Below are 21757 nucleotides of genomic sequence, written 5' to 3' on the forward strand. Positions count from 1 at the left end.
AAGAGAAGGCTGAGGGGGGATCTTGTGGCCTGTTACAAACTGGTCAGGGGGGATCAGAAGGCATTGAGGGAGTCACTGTTCCCCCGAGCACAGCCAGGAGTGACCAGAAACAACGGTCACAAGCTAGTAGAGGGTAGATTTAGGTTAGACATCAGAAGGCGCTATTTCACAGTCAGGGTGGCTAGGGTCTGGAACCAACTTCCAAGGGAGGTGGTGCAGGCTCCTACCCTGGGGGTTTTTAAGATGAGGTTAGATGAACACCTTGCTGGGGTCGTTTGACCCCAGTACTCTTTCCTGCCATGGCAGGGGGCCGGACTAGATGATTTTCTCAGGTCCCTTCCGACCCTAGAAACTATGAAACTATGAAACATGTGCACATCAATAAACTCCAGAGCTTGTTGCTCCCAGGCACACATTCAAATGGTATGCCCAGGAGCAATAAACTCCAGAGTTTATTCATGCTCATTAATTGCACATGTAGACATGCCCCAGTAGTAGCATTTAACTTTCACATCATCTCTTTTGCATTGTATGGTGCTTGATTATGATTACTGACCAGTACCTACCACCTTGACAAAATTACTGTGGCCTTTGTCATTATTACTAATAATATAAATACTCAAATACAATAAAGTACAATTCAGATATTGAAGTGCCAGTTTTACATGAAATTAGTGTAATGTACTGCAAAAAATGATGAGATTTTACACAGCTTTATATTTTAAAATTATTATTATCACACTGATAATATCATAATAATAGCATAGGCATTACCTGCTATTCATACAAGTACTAAAACTACTGTCCAACCTTGGTCTTCTTTTAAGCATTAGCCTATCATAAAAATATTTATTTTTAATTGTATAAAACAGTGGCAGACAGTGCATTTTTGGCAGGTAGGCAAAAAAATTATCCTTATGCCCTCCCCAGTGTTGGGGAAATTGGCCAGCTACTGTGTGGCACCCATACACCGAAGGGTGTGCTCATACACTGAGGAACACTGGCCTCCTCCCGTCTTTGGGCTCGTTCCTAGCCGCGATCAATTAGGCCGAGAACGAGGGGGTGTCGGTAAGATGATTTATTGCTCTGCAGAGGGGTGCTTAATGCCCAAAGACAAAAAGCCCCCCGATCTGAGTTTGGTAGCACTTTTTATACTAACAGGTCATACATATGCAAATATAGGTATACATAGGCATAAGGCATATATGCGTGCGCATCTTTGGGGAATTTTCCACTAGCTTTGGGGTTTTGTTTTTTTGCTTGCTGTTACAGAGTTACAAAATACACAGAACAAGTTTGCTTACTGTCAGCAAAAGGCTGTCTTTAAGTTCAGCATTAAATCATCTGTTCAGCAAGGGGTCATCTGCTTTTCATGAGTTATATTGTTTTTCTGACACCAGGTGCCACTCAAATTCCCTTGCCCTGCCCAATCAGCTGCTTTGCTTTCTGCTCTTTCCCTTTCTGCTACTGTGCTGCCTGTCCCCTCTCTGCTGTGCCACATGCCACACACACAGGCTGCCTGTACTACTTGTGGTATGCATACTCCACGTTGGCCATCCCAATGTAAAACATCTAAAGTAGTCTTCTTCCCCTGTCAAATACAGAGCTGATAGTGAGACAGATATTCAAATAAAGCAATAGAAAAAATTGCTCTGTGAAATTGTTGGTTTCTGATTCTCTTCAACATCTAATAGGAGCTCCTGGCTTTTTCAACCAAAACTCCTAAATCCCTTTTGACATTCTTGATTATGACTTTCATTTTGGGTCTTTTATAGGAGGTACTATAAAGCCACATTTTACCTTCTGTGTTGTTGGGAGAACAACTTAAGTTCTCAAAATATACCAGCCATTTTACATACAAGTGGAAAAACATCTAGAAGTCTTTCTTTAAAAAAATATTCATCTACATCATCCACAGCAAGACCTTTACAGAGCTATTTTGGCTTTCATTTGTCTCCTCTATAAACCTGTGGCATAATAAGCACTGTCAGAAAGGTCATTACAGTGTAGTTGATCCTTTTAAGTGGGTGAAGGGCTAGCTTTACGTGTGTTCTGTGTTTACAGGTATAATTTTGAACCCTTATACTTTATTTAATTTGAGATAGAATTCAGTTTCCAGCTCTGTGGAGAACCCATGGAAGGCCCCCACCATTCTGCAGCACCTGAAGTGAAAAGAGGGCAGAAGTGTGAATTGATGGGGAGTAGCTAAACCTGGAGATTTCTCTGTAGAAACTCAGGACTAAAGGGGACTCTAGTGCCCCTGTTGTCACAATCCTGCTAGTATACACCTTTTCATAGCCTAGCCTGGTCAAACTATATCTAATAGTAGTTATGTCTTTGCCCCCACTATTTGTACCAGAGAAGTCCCCAAACCTATTTTCTCAGATGGTAAGAAAATTTGTTCCAGTGCCCAACCTTAGTTTATTCATGACCACTTTATACCCACTTGCTCTTATGCCAGTGTTATCTTTCATCTTCATGCCTCTTTTCCCTCCCTGTTTTTATCCTTTGATGTATTTATAGACTGACATTCCCTGTCAGTCTTCATTTTGCTAGACTAAACATCCAAGCTGTTTTAGTCTCCTCTTATAAGATAAGCTGTCTGTTCCCCTGATCATCTTAATAGTTGTTCTCTGCACCTGTTCCAGTTTTTGCAGCATTGACTCAAAAGAAATTCTAAGCTGCTACATTAAAAATCCCTGATTACCTTAGTCTAGTTAACATCACTGACTAGTTTCTTTAGTTTATCAAAGTTTGTCCTTTTAAAAATCAAGAATCTTATTTACAAACGCACATTTTCATTTTTCCTTGTTTTACTTAAGCTGAATTAACTGGTGATGATTCAATCCAGTGATATTTTCTGTGACCAGCTATTATATAAGGTTCTTACTACTTATTAAAGTTAAGTCCAAAATAGCATTGCCACTTTTTGCTTCAGTGACTGCTTGATGAGAAACCTCTCAGCTATTACAGAATACCTGGTTCCTACATTATTATTAGCATTTGTCCTCTTATCTTCATATCAAAAGTTAAAATCTCTCCTAATGACACAATTCCTGCTATTATTTATCACTCTAATAATATTACAGATTGCACTATCTAAATCGAGATAGTAGGAACCCATACAAATCCAGATCTGTAGCAGAGTCCCAGAACAATGCCAGTAGAATCTCTTTTACCATCCTTCCCAAAGTCATTTGACCCAAATCACATCCATTTTAATCCTTATTTCTCTGTAGTCCATCGTATCTTTAATATGGAATGCAGATCTACCAACTATCTTTATTTCTGTCACTTCTGAATAGCACGTGCTCCTCAGTAACTGTATTCTAGTCATGATTTCTGTTTCACCTTGTTTCTTTTTTCCCTATGATAGTAAAATTCATGTCCCACCAATTGTTCTAGATACCATGAAATATGGTTTCAATACTTGCCCTGAATAGGCCATTATGAGTGCGTCTACACATGATGCTACATTGCCATAGCAATGTTCCAGAGTGATGTAGCATCCATGGGTGTCTACATGTGACTAGCAGCTGCTTCACCATTGCACTGCTCTCCCCCTTTATAGTGTGCCACTACGGCAAACTAGCTGCTAAAAATAACTGTACTTCAAGTGTACAGAACAGTATGGCCAGTTACTGCACCATGCTTTAGTACTTCCAAAGAGAAGTACTAAAGTATGGTGCAGTAACAACACAGTAGCAACACAGTAACAATGTCGCCATAGAGCAACGTGTAGGTGCGCCCTGTGAGAGGTAGCACTTAACTAGATCAATGACTAGGAGCCCACTGAAGAGGGTACTAATGTTTCATCTCAAGGCCTGTATGATGCAGGCAAGCTCAGTTATCCATCCTAAAGTTAAAACACCTCCTGAGCATCCCATCAGAGAAAGGGTACACAAAGCAAGAGACTTTACTAGTTTAAACTCTTCCAAAAATCCTAGTCAGATGTTCTCAGCCTCAGCTGTTAACTGGTCTGACTCATTCTTCAATCTAAAGAGCAAGACTTGGGGGTCATGATTGACCACAAGATGAGCATAAGCCACGAATGCAATGCTGCAGTCAGCAAAACAAACAAAACTCTGGCTTGCATCTACCGATGCATCTCAAGCAAGACCCAGGAAGTCATCCTCCCACTTTACTCTGCCTTGGTGAGGCCACAGCTGGATTACTGTATCCAATTCTGGGCTCCGCAATTCAGAAAGGATGTGGAGAAACTTGAAAGAGAGCAGGCCTTAATAAGAGAGGCTGAGAGCCATGGGGCTCTTCAGCCTGAAAAAGCATAGGCAATGACATGGTGGCAGCCTATAAGGGCTGTGCATCAGGAGCTGGGAGAACGTCTGTTCACCAGGGCACCCCACAGGAAGACAAGGTCCAACAGTTACAAACTCCAGGAAGACCATTTTAGGCTAGACATAAGGAAAAACTTCTTTTCTGTCTGAGTCCCCAGGGCCTGGAATAGACTCCTCCCAGATGTGGTGCAAGCACCTACTCTGGATACTTTCAAAAAAACTCAGATGCCTATCTTGCTAGGATCATTTGACCCTGGCTGACTTCCTGCCCTTTGGGCAGGGGGCTGGACCCAATGATCTTGCAAGGTCCCTTCCAGCCCTAATGTCTATGAAATCTATGAAAGCCATAGACAAACATGCATTTGGGCACTCCAAATTCTGTTCAAATTTGGAATGCTTCAAGATGTAAGTGCTTCACTGCTATAGAGATGTGCAGCCTTCCCCTGTTCCCCTACAGCTTCAAAGTCATCAAAATGGTACTTTCCAGCCAGGGGGCATGATAGGAGGCTCCTCAGTCCTGCAGCATCCCACAGTGCTCTGACTATTCCTGTTGGAGGTTTTGGGGGTAAGAGTAGAGTGGGATGGACAGTCAATGAGCACTCTCTGGTGTGTTCAACTGTCTTTAGGAACTTCTCCTAGAAGCATGCAAGATGTGCCTGAGGGCTAGACAGAAGGATACCTTGCATGCTGCTTAGCCTCCAGAACTTCAGGAGGGTGCTAAGGAAACCTGAGTATGCAGGAGAGTGCTTACTGGCTGTCTGCCACTTTGTCCTTCCCTGCCAATGGTGGGGGAGTTAGCAGAGCATTGTGGGATACCAGAGGACCACTGGAATGTATAGAGGTTTCAGGAAGTGCTTCAAAAGGAAACATTTCAGGGAAGTTCCTTATTTATGAGAATCTTTTTTTAAGCATTTCTTTGACCATGCATGCCTGTACCCTCACTGTTTGGAGCACTTCAGAGGTGTTTGGAATGTTTCAAACAACACTTCCATCTAGGGCAGTGGTTCTCAACAGGGGTGCTGCAGCACACTGAGAGCCCATGAGACCTTTTTAGGGGTTCTGCAGCATGGGCATCACTGCTACTACGGTCACATGGGACTGCTTTGTGTACCTTGTGCACAGCCAGGTCAGGAAAGGCTGCAGCATGAGCATACACTCCTGCCTGCATTAGGGTTATTTATTAAATCTAAAGCAGGCAGGAGCACCTGGTCCTGCTGCAGCCATTTCCAGTCCAATCCTGCACAGTGTCTCCTAGAAACAGAGATGCACAGGATGGTTCCAACTCCCCTACATGCTTTTGTGTACAAGCGATGCTGTGTAGGGTCAGACCAGGAAAGGCTGTAGCAAGACCGGGTGCTCCTGCCTGTTTTAGTCTTACCAGATAACCTTAGCATAGGCAGGAACACAAGGTCATACCACAACCCTTCCTGATCTTGCTGTGCACAAGGCACAAGAGACAGTTCCACCTGGCTATGCTGGTGGCAGCAGCAAAACCCTGGCTGAGAACCACTGAGGTAGGTTTAGGCATAGGTGGTACAACAGTGATTTTCAGTTGAATCATTGAGGGGCGCCCTGAATCTAAAAAGGTTGAGAACCACTGGCCTAGGGCCTAAGTGGTTGTATTTATTACGTGGTATACATAAGTGTAGATTTTGCCCCTTCATGTTTAAATGTGTGCATTATATAATAAATTATTTACCAAGTATATGTTTGATGACAAGTGTTCATAAAATGGAACAATAGCTGTATTGACACAAATCCCAGAGGTCAATTAGAGTAAAGATTATTCTTTTGTATTTGAATAGAGATGCTTTTTGTAGTAAAGAATATTGCAGCACGTCTGTTTTACGCTAAAACAAACACTTAGGATACATGGCATCTTAAACAATCTTGGAAAAAATGGGTCAGTTGTATAAAAGTTTTTAAAAATGTCAAGGATTTATTTCTATGTAGTTACAATTTTGTGTATATTATTCTATGTGCTATATTTGAGTATCCAGCAGCTCCATTCTGCCACATTTTTTTGTGATGCCCAGGGTGAAACCTGTAATCTTGGCATGCACAAAGAATGAATATTCATCCCAAACTTCCTGCATAGGTTGTGCTGCAAGAAAAAGAAAATAGTAAGGTCTGCTGAGTTAAGACTTAGCTACCTAAAATCTTTTACTTATTTTTTTTTCTTCTAGAACAAGGATCCAAAAATGGCTCGAGTTGCACTGGAATCTCTGTACAGATTACTTTGGGTTTACATGATTAGAATTAAATGTGAAAGCAATACAGCTACCCAAAGGTAAGGTTCTGCAGTTGTAATTGAAACCAGGCCTCTGCTATGGATATTTCCAATGCAGAGGTCCAGTGCCTCCACTGAGTTCCCTTGACCTAGAAGTATTTCCAGTGTCAAATAAGGACACATCCAGATGAACACAATAACATTTTCTTTTGTGACATTAATAATTGCACTCCTGCTTTTTACAAGTACTGTACCAAGAGCTTATACTTTTGGAAGGACCAGAAAATAGACAGCAAGACTTTGCTTCTGCAAATAGTAGAAACTGGAAGAGCATGTGTCAGCATTTGGATTGTGGATCTTGTGGTGTAGTAACAAAATTATATTAATTCAGTCAAACTTATAAACAAAAAAAATAGAGAAAGTTTTCACTGTATCTTTTAATTTGGAAGAGTTTTCATACTGTGGGCTTTTTGAACAGGACCAAGATTTTGTAGGCACATTTTGTGATAATTAAACAAGAAGATTCACCATCATTCCTACAAGGAAGAGAACAGTGCCTGATGCTTGTTTTTTTCTTTTCTTTCAGTCGTCTTATTACTATTGTTACAACACTTTTCCCCAAAGGGTCCCGGGGTGTGGTGCCGAGGGATATGCCTCTAAACATCTTTGTGAAAATTATACAGTTCATTGCCCAGGTATGGAAAAGATCTGTGTTTCCAAATAATGAATAATTTATTTTCCTAGTAAATTATTAAAGGGAAATTAAACCTTGTATTATCTCACTTAATTCAGTCCCATTATTGATAAACTTCTTTTATGGTAAAGGAAGGAATGGTAAAATTGTGGGGTAAGCTGGGCAAAAATTTTCTGATTGGCACTTTTAATTTACTTTTCAATTCTTTGAAAAATTCTAAGATCATTTTCAGTTCAAATGATTTTTTTTGAATTTCCAGTGTACCAGAGACTCCATTGATCACTCATCTCTAATTGTTCACTAAGAACTAGAAATAACGTGGCGTATTTTGATATGACACTGGGATACATCAAATATTACACAGGGCAGTGGAGTTGCATTAGTGTAAAAACTTAAGTGAGAAGAGAATCTGAGAGTATGTGAGAGTATGTGATCTTAGGGCACCTATACATGTTCCAGACACATGTTCTGATGCATGCTAATTAAGTCCGCATGCTCCAACAGCCTTGGTATCTCATGTATTCAGCATCCCCATGCTTCAAAATGGTGAGGGGGTGCTCTAACTAAAGCTTGTTCAACAAACTTTAATTAAAGTGCCCCCACCATCATTTTGAAGCATAGGACACTGAATATATGAGATGCAACAGGCACTTTAACTAGAGCAGATCCCAAGGGGCACTCTAATTAAAGCTCCCTCCCCCACCCTGGAGCACATGTAAAGATGCCCGTGCCCCAGGCTCAGGGGCACATAATTTTCGTTAATACAAATGGGAGCTATGCACCTAAACTCCCTACTCATCAGTAGAAGCCTAGCTTCCTCTGTTGCTCCAATTCAGAGTAATGTCTCTGTTAAGCAAAGCACTTCAGCACATGTTTGTTGAATAGGAATGAATTTATGTGTAAATTCTTTGTTGAACTGGGACTTCTGTGCACAGATTCCTATTTTATAAAATAGCATGTTAATACAGTGATTGATCAAGTGAGCCTGAAATAATTAAAAGCCACATTTTAGAACTGTTCTTCTATTTAGATATGTACATTAAGCATACAGAATTTCAGAAGCATTTAATATCCAGAAACCTCCATTTTAGGTACCTTCAGAGTTGCTTGGCACCGTTCAAAATTTAAACCCAACATGGAATTAAGCATACTTTTGAAAATCTGGCCCTATATAAATTTAAATAAAACTGATTATATCCTGCTTCAAGGCTGCCATTGCCTTTGAGGAATTAAGAAGCAATAACTAGGTTTATATGATTTGTACATTTTTTTTTCGTCTTTAGGAGCGCTTAGATTTTGCAATGAAAGAAATTATCTTTGACTTCCTTTGTGTTGGAAAGCCAGCAAAAGCTTTCAGTCTCAATCCAGAGGTATGATGTATATCAACACTCTTACAGTTTTTGGTGTTATTGTATTATGGCTTATTCATTTTGTGTACATTTATAAGTATAGTTTTACTTCCATCCAGGGTTAATGGCAAAATCTTGGACCTGATGCACTGGCAAAGTAAATCTATGTACCTGTGTTATAATAAAATTAACAGAACTGTCACACTGTTGAACATTTGTCTAGTGTGTCTCCTGAGTGATGATTACCAAATGTCAAGTTGAGAAACAAGAATAAAATTGTGGACCACATTGGCTTATCATCGCTCTGCTTTTGTTATATTTAAGAACTAAAATAATTTTACTTATAAAAATTAAACACCCTGAACAATCCAAGCACATTTCAGAAATTAATTTGACTGAAATGGAGTAAATAATTAAAGTAAAAAAATCCAAGGAGCCTAAGAAATAGGTTAGCAAAAAAGAAAAATTACAAGCCAAAATAGGAAATGAAACATGCACAAGTGCAAATAGAAGTGTACCATGGTACCCACATAGAACTCCCCCCACCCCCCAGCTTCAGCCTGACTCTTTATGGACTTAAGGGTTAGTTTTTGCACTTTGCAGTAAATAGTTAGTGGCAAGGGCATAACAAGAAGAGATGCAGTGGTGTGGATGCATTTCCTCCTTTCAGGAGGGAGCAGCAGCCACGGACTTTTTTCTAAGTCCCTGAATCAGGTAAGAATTCTCCCCTCTCTTCCTTTCTGTGATCAGTTACACCTCTCCTCCCTACCATTCCCCTGCTACCTCTGTGCCTATATGTCCTGAGGTCAGAGGTGGGGGAAGGCTCCAGAGCCACTCCTACCCATTCCAGCCAAACTCCATGGCAAGGTTTATCAAAGAGGCCATCCTTAACAGACTAGCTGACAGCAATATCCTGGCGGATACACAGCACAGGTTTGTTGCGGGTAGGTCTTGCTTGACCAATCTCATTTCCTTTTACGACCATGTGACCTATCACCTGGACAAGGGGGAAGAGATTGATGTTGTATATCTTGACTTTAAAAAAGCCTTCGATCCGGTATCCCACGATCACCTCTTGGCAAAACTGGCTAACTGCGGCTCAACCTCACTGTGATCCACTGGCTGGGGAACTGGTTCCACGGTAAGACCCAGAGGGCGGTGGTTGATAGAAGCCAATCGTCTTGGTGCACAGTCACCAGTGGGGTCCCTCAAGGCTCTGTCCCAGGGCCTATACTGTTTAACATCTTCATCAATGATGTGGATATTGGGGTCAGAAGTCAGAAGTTTGCCGAGAGCACCAAACTCTGGGGTAAAGCATTCACACCTGAGGACAGGAGGGTGATCCAGGTAAATCTTGACAGGCTCATGCAATGGGCAGATGAGAACCTGATGGTGTTCAACACCGAAAAATACAAGGTTCTCCACCTTGGGAGGAAAAACCTGCAGCATGCTTATAGGCTCAGTAGTGCTAAGCTGGTTAGCACTACAGATGAAAGGGACTTGGGGATCATGATTGACCACAAGGTGAACATGGGCCTTCAATGTGATGCTTGAGAGAGTGAAGAGGAGAGCCATGCATGTGATCAGAGGTCAGAAAAATAGAGCTTACGAAGAGAGGCTGAGAGCCATGGGACTCTTCAGCCTAGAAAAGCGCAAGCTTAGGGGTGATCTGGTGCCACCTATAAGTTTAACAGAGGTGCTCATCAGGATCTGGGGGAACGTCTGTTCACCAGAGTGCCCCAAGGAATGACAAGATCAAACCGTCACAAACTCCCCCGCGACCAATTCAGGCTGGACATAAGAAAGAACTTTTTTACTGTCCAAGCCCCCAAGGTTTGGAATAGACTGCCACTGGAGGCACCTCGAGCACCCACTTTGAATGCCTTCAAGACACATTTGGATGCTTATCTTGCTGGGATCCTATGATCCCTGCTGACTTCCTGAGCATGGGGCAGGGGGATGGACTCAATGATTCTCCGGGGTCCCTTCCAGCCTAAATGTCTATGAAATCTATGAAGGTGGGCTCAGCTGGGGACAGAGGCAGCAATAGGTAGATTCCTCTTCCCTGCCTGATCCCCCCAGGTGTTCCCTTCCAGCCCTAGAGCAGGCACAGGGGAAGGCAACGCACTCACTGCCACCACAACTGCTGCTGCCTCTGGCCAAGCATGGCTCCACATGCAGCCCAATTATAATGGGGAAGGGGTGGCTCTGGAGAATCCTCTCACTCCCCCCCTGGGTCAGCTGGAGATAGTGGGGACACAAGCAGCAGTGGGCAGAGAAGGGGGAAATGTTGCAGAGGGGGAAGACAGGGGATGTGCCAATGTGCATGGAGAAGAAGAAAGGAAGGAGGAGGGAAGGAAGATTCTTACCTGATTGCAAGACTTAAAAAAGACCCTGGTTGCTACTCCCACAATGCAGTCTGCCTGCCCCAGGGCATGAGAGGGGGAAGTTGGAGGCAGGGGGTGCAGGAATTCCTGCAGCACTAGGTGTTGCTCCCACACCCTCCACCCCTTTACAAAATCCGCCTGTGGTCATAGGTAAAATGTATAAGCAGTATTGGAAGCAGGAGCCATAATGCAGGGCTCCTTCCTGAGGTTAGAGCTGTGGTTTTTGGGTGAGCAGATACTGAGTCTTAAACGTCTATTAGGATCTGGACATATATACTTTGGAATGCCCTTCCACAAAGTTGATGCCACTAAGGCCATAGTATCATGTTAGTACTGGAAGTGAGCTTTTTGCCCAGGTGCCTAAAGTATGTAGATCATTTAAGCTGCTCGGGAGTGGGAGAGGGTGTTTTCATTAGAATGGCTTCTGAACAGCCACTTTAATTAAAATAGCTCACTGTCATGTGCATTAAGCCCCTGTGTGTTTCAAAATGGCTGTGGGATGCTTTATCTATAGCTCATTCAACAAGGTTTAAATAAAGTGCCCCCATGGCCATTTTGAAATGCATGGCAGCTTAATACATGTGATGGTGAGGCAATGCTGGAACATTCTAATTAGAATGTGAACAAGCACATCTATAGGCACCTTTAGATTTTCCATGCAGATGTGTACAGTTTTGGCATGGAGTGCCTTTTCAAATTTCCTATAGAGCATGGTTAGCCTTCTGGTCTTCTGAGGAATTTACCTTTCTTTTTATGTGAGCACTGAAAGAAACAGTACTCAGCTGCAGGGCTATAAAAGAAACGTTATTAAGTTCCAACTGAAAGCATATATACAAAGAAATATATATAAAGAGCTATATAGAGTTATAAAGGAAAGGCGTTTCAAGTGAATCTGGATTGATTTTTCTTTCAATGCAGGTGTGATTTTTCTTTCAGGGCAGGTGTGAATTATCTCTGAAACTTTTGGGACAATTTTCATTAAAAGTCTCACACTTGGCCTGTCTATCAAAATGACAAAATAATGTAGAAAAGTAGGCCACTCACATTATTATATTTTAAATAACAAAACAGCAAAACACATGTTGTAAATTAGTTTGTTACTTAAAGTTGGAGTGATTTTGCATCTATTATGGTCCAGGAAATATGTGAGAGGCATGGATTTTTGTGGTTCATATTGTGTTTTGGTTTTTATTAGACCAACTGCACTGTTGGGAAAGATTTTTACAAAGTTATTTAGAGAAAAAACAATATTTTAGTTCTTTAGAAAAAAGTTCTGTTAAACATATTTTAACCATGCTGGGATGATCAGCTTTAATTTTTAATTTTCAATATGTTTTTATTGTCTAAAATACATATAATGCACTGTAATAGATTCTACTGATTTATTATACCACAAGTACAACAAACATTTTGTAATTATCACCACTCACAGTCTTTTTTTAACAAATGTACAAAGCAGTGCTAACCTCCTATATCAGGGGTTGGCAACTTATTTTATCAGGCCCATGGAGCCAGAGGGGGGTTTGGCCATGCTCTGGTAGTAGAGCCAGGTAGAGTTTGGCCATGTTCTGGTGGCAGAAGTTTTGCCCGCAGGCTGAGTTCCTGGGAAAAGCCATGGTGGTGGCAGTGGCCTGGTTGGAAACACCAGCCCATCCTATACCTAAACTGGAATTTTGTGGCCTACAACTTATTGCCAACTATTATCCTATACAATTTTGGCAAATGGAAATATCTAAATTCATTATTAGGTTTAATATAGCAAAATTTTATTTCTGACAAATGTCATTTCAGTATGTAACGAGCATATTTCTTCATGATACTCATTCACATTCTTAAATTCACAGAGAATGAATATTGGTCTGAGAGCTTTCTTGGTAATTGCTGATAGCTTACAGCAAAAAGATGGTGAACCTCCAATGCCAGTTACTGGAGCTGTCCTTCCTTCTGGAAACACTCTCAGAGTGAAGAAAACTTACTTGAGCAAAACCCTGACAGAGGAGGAAGCTAAAATGATAGGTCAGTAACAGGCACGTGCCATAATAAACAATGTGCAATGTTAACGCAATGTGAAAACTTGCAGAATGACTAGAATCAGCATGTATAGGAATCTTAAGTGAATTAGGAGAATATTTTCATATAGTTAAGTATTTATGTATTTGCTTTATTTTACCATGTATACTTAAAGAAATACATTCTTTAGACTGATTAATACTATTAACTGAAATTTAAGTTTCTTGTAACGTACTGCATAATATATTCAGTAAATATATTTAGATATAGCAGTGGTGGGAATTCCAACAGTTATTAGTATTTTATAGGTTTAACATAAAACTCATATGTAGATAGATATTCTTTTGAATGCTGAATATCTAGGTTTATTTAGCTTCTCTGCTAAAATGAAATAGCTGAATGAAATAACTGCACTCAGATATCTAACAATTTAAGAAACATCACAGATTCCAGTGTCAAACTGGAAAAAACCCTTTTGAAAAGCATTCATTGTGTATTTTAAACCAGTGATCCATGTTCCTATGGGCTATAGAAGAAAGGAACATAAGAAGCGCCATGCTTGCTCATACCAATGGTCCATCTGATCCAGTAGCCTATCTCCAATGGTAGCAAGTAGCAGATATTTTAGAGGAAGAGTATATGTACAGGGCATGTCTAGAGCAGTGGTCCTCAACCTTTTTTGTACCAGGACCCATTTGTAAACATTGATGGGCAGTCCCAACCCAGTGCCCCTCACTCCCGACCTGCTGCCCCCCATTCTCAGGCCCCAGGCCCCCAATGTGTGGGCCAAGGGGTGGGTGTATAGTATGTGGGGCATGGGGGGCCCCAACCAGCCCCTTGCAGGCTGGAACTCTGCCAGCCTACCAGGGAAAAGTCATGGTTTTCCATGTTTTTCTCCTTTAAAGGAGAATCCATTTTTTAAGTTTGTTGATCCATTTTAGGGGTGTATTTGGTAGCTGTGTTGGTCTGAGACAAAAAGACATAAAAAAAGCTAGAACCCTTGGTTCCAAAATGATACCTTTTATTAGGCCAACTGGAAAATGGCAAGAAAGTTGTCCTTTTCTACAAGCTTTCAGGATCAAAGTCCCTTCATCAGGCTCTGGGAAAAGTGTAGATGGTACCAGATGGTAAAAAGTCCCCATAGGTAGAAATAAACTTCATTTCTGCATAGAGGGAGCTGAAGATGAAAGTCTGTCCCTCTGGGTCCATGAGAGTGTCTTTGTGAGCTGTGCTGAGTAGCTCTTTGATGTGTTGATCAGGTAGAATTCCTTCCCTGGAGGTGTCAGATGGCAAGCTAGGAGGTAAAAAAACTTCCTTGTTGTTCTGCAATGAAGTTTAAAATCCAAAATTGGCTAAAATTTGGCATATTCCATGTTTCAGGGGTGTACTTGGTACTTGTTGGTCTGAGGCAAAAAGACATAAAAAAACTAGAACTCTTGGTTCCAAAATTATACCTTTTATTAGACCAACTGGAAGTTTGTTTAGGACCCTTTCATATATTCTCATGACCCACTTTTGGGTTGTGACTAACAGGTTGAGAAACACTGATCTAGAACAATCCATCCCCTCTCATACCTTCCCTGATATCAACCATCATTGGTTTTGATCAGGGCTGTCCAACTTTTAAGCCCCCACAGGCCACACCAGCAAGGGTCACATGCTGCATGAATGCTCCCCTCTCCCTCTGCCTCCAATACTCTACAGCAGGAAGCAGCAGCAAGAGGAGGAAGAGGGAGAGGGAGCCCGGAGACCCCAGCTGCAACAGTTATACAGCAGCAGCCACATGAGACCCAAGGGGCTGGAATTTAACCTCTCATAGACTGTATGCAGCCCACAGGCCAACAGCTTGGACAGCCCTGCTTTAGATAATCATGAAAGTAAGGCTGCCATAAAATAAGGTCCAATCCTATAATCACTTACTATTAAGTACAGGTAATATAAAACTGTGCTAGATTATTTATATGTTTTTGTTTGTTTCCTTCAATACCTTGGAATTTAGATCATATCAAGGATTTTGAAAGTTGGGGTTATTTTGGAGTTCTGAACCTACACAGGCTTTATCCAGTAGAAAGAGAAATGGCTGGAGAAAGGCATATAAAGAGATACCTCTTCCTTGGTGATGACAGAGAACTTTTCTTTGGATACTTCAGAAATGTCAGCTTAAAATGAGAAAGTAGATTGTATTTTCCAGTTTAACAGAGGCAAAATTGGTTTAATTTTTTTATTTCTTAAATAATTTTATATGCTACTGTATCACAGTATGAGACATAGTGTATGTAATACAAAATAACTAGACCTAGTTCCATACTAAGAGGGCACATCTACATGTGCACGTTACTGCAGAGCTGACTAATTAGCTCTGCAGTAATGCGTCAACATCTATACATGTAGCACAACTAGGCCACAATAAACTAATTAACTCCACTGTGGGATAGTACTGCCTGACACAAGTACTATCCTATGCCGGAGTTTAGTGCACCAAAATGCATGTGCAGAAGCAGACCTGGGCTGGTGGGGCATGGGGGTGCTACAGTGTGAGGGCTGCCTGACAGCTAGTCTGCACTGTAGCACCCTCATGCCCCAGCTGGCCCCTCTGCAGCACAGTGAGCTGGGGCAGAGCAGCTCCAAACTGGCAGGCTGGCCCCCTAGGCTCCATGCCAGTCAGGGTTGTGCTGCCCCAGCTCAACTTGCTATGTTCTGGGTGCACATGTAAATGCTGCACCCGGGAGCAATAAACTCTGATGGGAATAGCACTGGAGTTTATTTTAGTGCATTGATAGCACATGTAGATGCACCCACAAAGTATTCTGAGAGGTAATTCAAACTTTTATTAGCTGTTAATTTTAAAAGCTAGCTGCTGGCTTAGAGCCTTTATTTTTATCAGTTTTTAGTGGCTAAAATATATAAAACTTTCTGAGCTATGGAATAGAATTATTTCGTATCCAGATTTTATTTAACCATTTAAGGATGGATTTGGGCCACCTTTCTTCATGTTGCATAAGTTCCTTTCTGCATGACTTAGTAAGGCACTATACACTATGGTCATGTACAGATGTTCAGTTTCTCCTGGGAGAATCACCATTCTCCTGGTAAAAACCAAAAGTGTGCAGATGTCCAAGCAAAATGAAGCAAAATGGTTGATACAGGAGAAAAATAACCTGATAACCAGATAGAAATCACTCAGAATGTCAGTACACTTTTTTTCTGGCCAGGGGAAAAGCTCCTGTGCTTTCTTGAGACCTGGTCACACCAGTTTGGAGAAGTCACAGGAACAGCTGCTCCTGCCCCTCCCATAGACTGAGAGTGAAAGGGAGGAGCAGACACCAGCTGCCCACCTCTCTTGCTTCCCACACCAGAACTCTTGCTGTAAGAAGTGAGCAGGGCCTTTGCCCTGCCATTCTCTTCTATCAGCTGTCAAGCACTGAGCTAAGTGCAGGCAGCAGCACTTTCCCTTGTCTGCTTCTACTTGCCCTCATCCCTGCCACTCAGCTGTGCAGCAGGGGTGGCAATTTAAAAGTCAGGTTTAAGCAGACTTTCCATGAGCTTGGTTCCTACCTGACTGGCTTCCCTATGGCCTGCCCCCCCACCAATCAGCTGAGCAACATGGGTGAGGAGAGGGCAAGGGAAAGCTAGCTGGACTGGGAAATAGACTTGGGGAAGCTCTTCCTGGAATAGTGGAGTTAAGCCCCAGCCCAGTCCTCACACTGGAGTCCCAGGTATGTATAGTGGGCAGGGGGCTTTGCCCCACTGCTCCAGTCTCCTGGGAACAGGAGGACTGAAGCAGCCCACACTTTCCCCAGACCACAATGATCCCAGTCAGGGGGAAGGCACAAGGAGCAGGGAAGAAGGGGCAGTTGCAGACTGAACATCTGTGCTGTTCCCTCTCCTTGGAATCATTTCTAGCGGTGGAAATGGCCATCTGGGCACCACACTTCAAGAGGGATGTGGACAACATGGAGAGGGTCCAGAGGAGGGCCACTCACATGATCAGGGGACAGCAGGGCAGGCCCTATGAGGAGAGGCTACAGAACCTGAACCTGTTCAGCCTCCACAAGAGAAGGCTGAGGGGGGATCTAGTGGCCTGTTACAAACTAGTCAGGGGGGATCAGCAAGCACTGGGGAAGTCCCTGTTCCCCCGAGCACTACCAGGAGTGACCAGGAATAACGGTCACAAGCTGGCAGAGGATAGATTTAAGCTAGATACCAGGAGGCGCTACTTCAGGGTCAGGGTGACTAGGATCTGGAACCAACTTCCAAGCGAAGTGGTGCTGGCTCCTACCCTGGGGGTCTTTAAGAGGAGGTTAGATGAACACCTTGCTGGGGTCATTTGACCCCAGTACTCTTTCCTGCCATGGCAGGGGGTCAGACTTGATGATCTTCTCAGGTCCCTTCCAACCCTAGAAACTATGAAACTATGAAACTATTTGTACACAGCCTATGAGATGCTGAATTAGAATGAAATAGCTGAGGCTAATTGGTCATGCCACGATTAAAATTGTTATATATATATATTTACACTGCTTGAGTAACTACGTTCTTCTTTAAAATAGCTGTATCTGTTAATATTCTGTTCTTTTAAAAATGTAACTTTAATGCATATTGTTACAGGTATGTCATTATATTATTCTCAAGTAAGAAAAGCTGTGGACAACATACTAAGGCACCTTGATAAGGAAGTGGGGCGATGCATGATGTTAACAAACATACAGATGTTGAACAAAGAACCTGAAGATATGATCACGTGAGTGTTAAAATAAAATCACGTTTGACTAAAACATAAAAGTTCTGTTTTATTTCTTTCACACCTTTCTGCAGTCCTGTCTTAGCTGTCACCAAGATAAAGTGCAACAAGAACAGTTTGTTTATGTATACTTGAAATACCTTCTGCCAGAGTCACTGATATTTGTGTACCACAAGGAAGATGAGGGCTGCTCTCTTTCTTAGAAAATGTATCTTTGTTTTTCTGGATTTCAGCATTTGTTTGCAGTGCAGGACTTACACTGGCTCCCCCCTAAATAGCTAGAATTACATCAGAATCTTGTTAATGGGAAGGTGTTAGGGGGAAAAAAAGGAAAACTAGGGAGTCAGGCCAATAGAGACCTATGGCAATGAGATGGGGCTGGAAATTTGTAGATTTTTGCTGGCTTTAATAAGTTGTTAGACAAGATGGCGAATTTCCTGCACTACAGTAGATGGCAAACCAACTATGCAATTGCTTGAAATCCAGCAATTATGACTGTGCTTAATCTTTGTTTCAAAATTCCTCTTGTCTGCCTAACGTTTTTTTGCTCTCTGTGCCTACATTAGCTTTTAAGCTCTTCAGGTCTTCTTTCATTTTCCTTAAATGCCATGTGTGGTACGTTACTATAATCATATTAATATTTCAGCTTGAAAAGTTATGCTGGATGTATTCTTTCATGGAGTCAGAATGGTCTCTGATGCTCATAGCCATTTCATTTGAGCATTTAGAGTATCTGAACTTTCTAGGAAAAAAAAAGGGTTTTGACACACACTTTCTTTCCAAGAGGTAACTGCTTAGTCAAAACCTATGAAGTCAGACTGTAGTGTACAAAATACAGAAAAAGATTTGATTTTTCTTGTAAATTTCCTTTATTTGATTAACAAATACCAGCCCAAGCCGGCCCACCCTGTTTCTTGTTAAGAAGGGGTTCAAAAATGAAGGTTAGGATGTTGGTGAATGTTCTTCATGAAAAAAATGCAAACAGGTAAGTTTGACACAAAGGCCTAGGTATATTAATTACCAATATTTTCTTGTTGCGCCCTGTGTCTAAATGAAATAAAGCCAACCTAGAGTTCTAAAACAACATTACAATTCCTCAGGAAGCACATATGTGAGAACACATTTGCCTTATAATGTCATTTATTTCAGATGCTTAATTTATAGTCTTAATCCAAAATCATGTTGATCTGAAAAGCACTAGATATAGGTTGGATGTTATTATTAGTCACATTTTAAAATAACCAAAATGCTAATAATATATATATTTTTAATAAACCTCCATGCTTCCATGACCTGATATATAATGCCTATGTTATATTTATTTAACTCTTATTTTATTCACACAGTTGTAAGTTTTCCTAAAATTATATACTACTTATGAGTTCTTAGCTGTTAGTTTTAGTACGTATATAATTTTATAAATTTTATTTAAGTTTTAAAACTGACATGGCCAGTATAACATTTATAAGAAGTCTAATATTAATCACTAAACTAAACATTTTAAATCCATTTTAGGAGAAACAAATAGGGCATTTGTACATATGGTCGCACTGCAGCGCTGCGTGCTTTTAAAAGTGCCTAGTGCTGAGGCACATGCAGTTGTATAAGCAGCAAAATGCATGTCAGCTCTGAGAAAATGGCGGTGGCATGCTTTTGACCACCTCAAAGGTGTTTTAGTTCAATAGCGCACAGCCACCATTTTCTGTTTGTTGACATGCATTATAAAACTGCTTATAAAACTGCATTCGATGTAGCACAGTGCACATCCACTCTCATGCGGAGCAGACTCGATTAATCAAGTCTGCTCTGACCCACCAGATCTCCAGTGCCTCACAGGACAAAAAGGTATGTGTATAAATGCTTATTATGTATCAGAAGGGATCACAAGTGGCTAAACTATCCTCAAACATGGCTTTTTGTAATATCTGATTCTTTTATTAGTATTTAGTATTTATTTGATAGCATTAGTAATACCAATGAATGTAAAGACTGCCTCTGCAAACACTTATTACTGGATACAGTATTTTCTATTATGACTATTCCCATTAAAGTCATTGAAAGAAAAGAGATTTCCTTACACCATATTTTGGGACTTAGATTTACCTATAAATAATAAGTACATTTTTACATAGTAGTAAACTATATGCCTGGTCTTAGATTGACACCCACTTTCAACCTAGAGACTTCTTTTCTGAGCGTTCTAAAGTTTTCTACAGTTAAAAAAACACCTTTCTACTCTGATTTTAGATACCGTATTTTCTCACAGACCACATGCTCCCAAGTAAGACACATAATTTGCTTTGAGGAAAGAAAGAGTGAACGAAAAAAAGAGTTATGGCTGCATAGAGCAGGGAAAGAGCCAATTGCCCATCAAGACGGGGGTTGCGAGTGGGGACAGAGGCCTGCATCTGGCCTCCCTCAGCCCCCACCTTTGGGGCCGGGCCTGCTACCCCTTTTCCCCCCTCTGCCAGAGGGCCAGCCCCCCTGCCCCACTGCCACCGTTTTGGGTCCAGGTGCACCCCCCCACACACACCCTGCTCACTGCTGTTTTGGGGCTGGGCCCACTTCCCCTTCCCCATCCATCTGGCCTGCATCTGCCTGCCTCCCTTTCCCATGAATGATGTGGGGGGGTGCAGACAGAGTGCCACCATCCAGCACCCCATGCCACCACTGCATCCAGGGAGCAGGGGGTGGGGGATAAGGCCAGCACTGCTGGCCTCACCGCCCCCCCTGCTCTGTCTGCTCCTTGTCCACCACTCACCCCTTTGCCCCTTCCCCTCTGTCCCCACCATCATGGCAGCATCCAAGCCAGCTCTTCCCTCACACCACACTGGGCCTGGGCCTGGGCCCATTGCCCCTGACATTGTGCTGCTGCCATGGGTCCAACCCTGTTTCCCACCCACCTTGTGCTTCCACCGCCTCCTCCACAGAGCGGGGGTGGGTGCTGAGGCCAGTTGTGCTGGCCTCAGCACTCCCCATCCACTTTGTCCCTGCCGTCATGGCGATGCTCTGCTGTGGTGCCGCTGCCACCTGCAGTCTGAATGCTCTTGGAGCACTCTGATTGGCTGCCAGGAGAGCCAGTCAGAGTGCGAATAAGGAGTTATGGACAGACAGACACACAGACGGACAGACTAAGGCTTTAATAATATTTTAATGTTATTTAAATAATATTCTATTGTCTACATATAAATATTGTCCTTACAGCTAAAAGTAACTGTGTTCAGAATCCATCACCTGGATTTTTGAGACAGCCAAAAAGATCACTGGAGAGCCATGTGGTAAGGCACTCCTGGAAATTAAAAATCTGGTATGTTGCATCTACAAAACACCAAGTAGCCGAGGTGTGGTCTGAACTTGAGTTTCTGGTTTGGTCCTTTTGTGGTGGGTCTTTGAGCAACTGCTGAACCACTAGAACAGTTCGAAGACTTTATATTTATAAGTATTTTTACATTTGCCCTCATTGGGAGTGTCCAGACGAGCATGCACCCTATGATACGCTGCAAGAGGCATGTGCAGGAACGAAAAAATGTTCACTGTGCTGCAAATTTGCAGCATGGGGCAAAATTAGACCCCTGGATATCCAGGGGTAAAAAAAATCAGTAGAGGAAAAAAGCGGGGCAGGGCACAGTCCCAGACCATGCCTAGAATGAACAGGAGGCTGGGTCCTCCACAGAGATGCTCTGGTACCCAGCCAGAGCACCTCTATCGTTGGCCCTCACCACAGTGCTGAAGCACACTGGCTGCCTGTGCAGGGCAGGTAGCATGCCAGCTGCAGGGAGCTGGACCCAGGCTGCTGTCAGTAAGTAGGGGGTAGGGGAGAAGAGGAGGTGGGGACCATGGAGGGACTGCCACTGGCCCCGCCCACTCCCCCAGACCCCTAATGGCTGCGCCACCCAGCCCCATTCCCTGCCTGCACCCCAAGCCTCCCTGATCACTATCCCACCGGGCCCCGTCCCCCGTCTGCCCCCTGAGATCCCCCATCACTGCCCCACCCAGCCCCAGCATCCCTGCAATTAAAAACAAAAAAAAGGCCGCACTCACTGGCAGTAGC

The 21757-nt window shown here is 42.5% G+C and overlaps 1 protein-coding gene across 1 annotated transcript in view; it reads left to right on the forward strand.

Moving 5' to 3' along the window:
* FRY (FRY microtubule binding protein) overlaps window positions 1–21757 on the forward strand; it is a 480115-nt gene that overhangs the window by 196742 nt on the left and 261616 nt on the right. Inside the window, exons 12-16 of the mRNA XM_019523795.1 lie at window positions 6482–6585; window positions 7112–7220; window positions 8503–8589; window positions 12800–12971; window positions 17574–17706. Coding sequence (XP_019379340.1) covers window positions 6482–6585; window positions 7112–7220; window positions 8503–8589; window positions 12800–12971; window positions 17574–17706 — 605 coding nt within the window. The remainder of the gene's footprint in view (window positions 1–6481; window positions 6586–7111; window positions 7221–8502; window positions 8590–12799; window positions 12972–17573; window positions 17707–21757) is intronic.

This window comes from Gavialis gangeticus, unplaced genomic scaffold (assembly GCF_001723915.1).
Source record: "Gavialis gangeticus isolate Ggan-Ray unplaced genomic scaffold, GavGan_comp1, whole genome shotgun sequence".
Classification (NCBI taxonomy): Eukaryota; Metazoa; Chordata; order Crocodylia; family Gavialidae; genus Gavialis; species Gavialis gangeticus.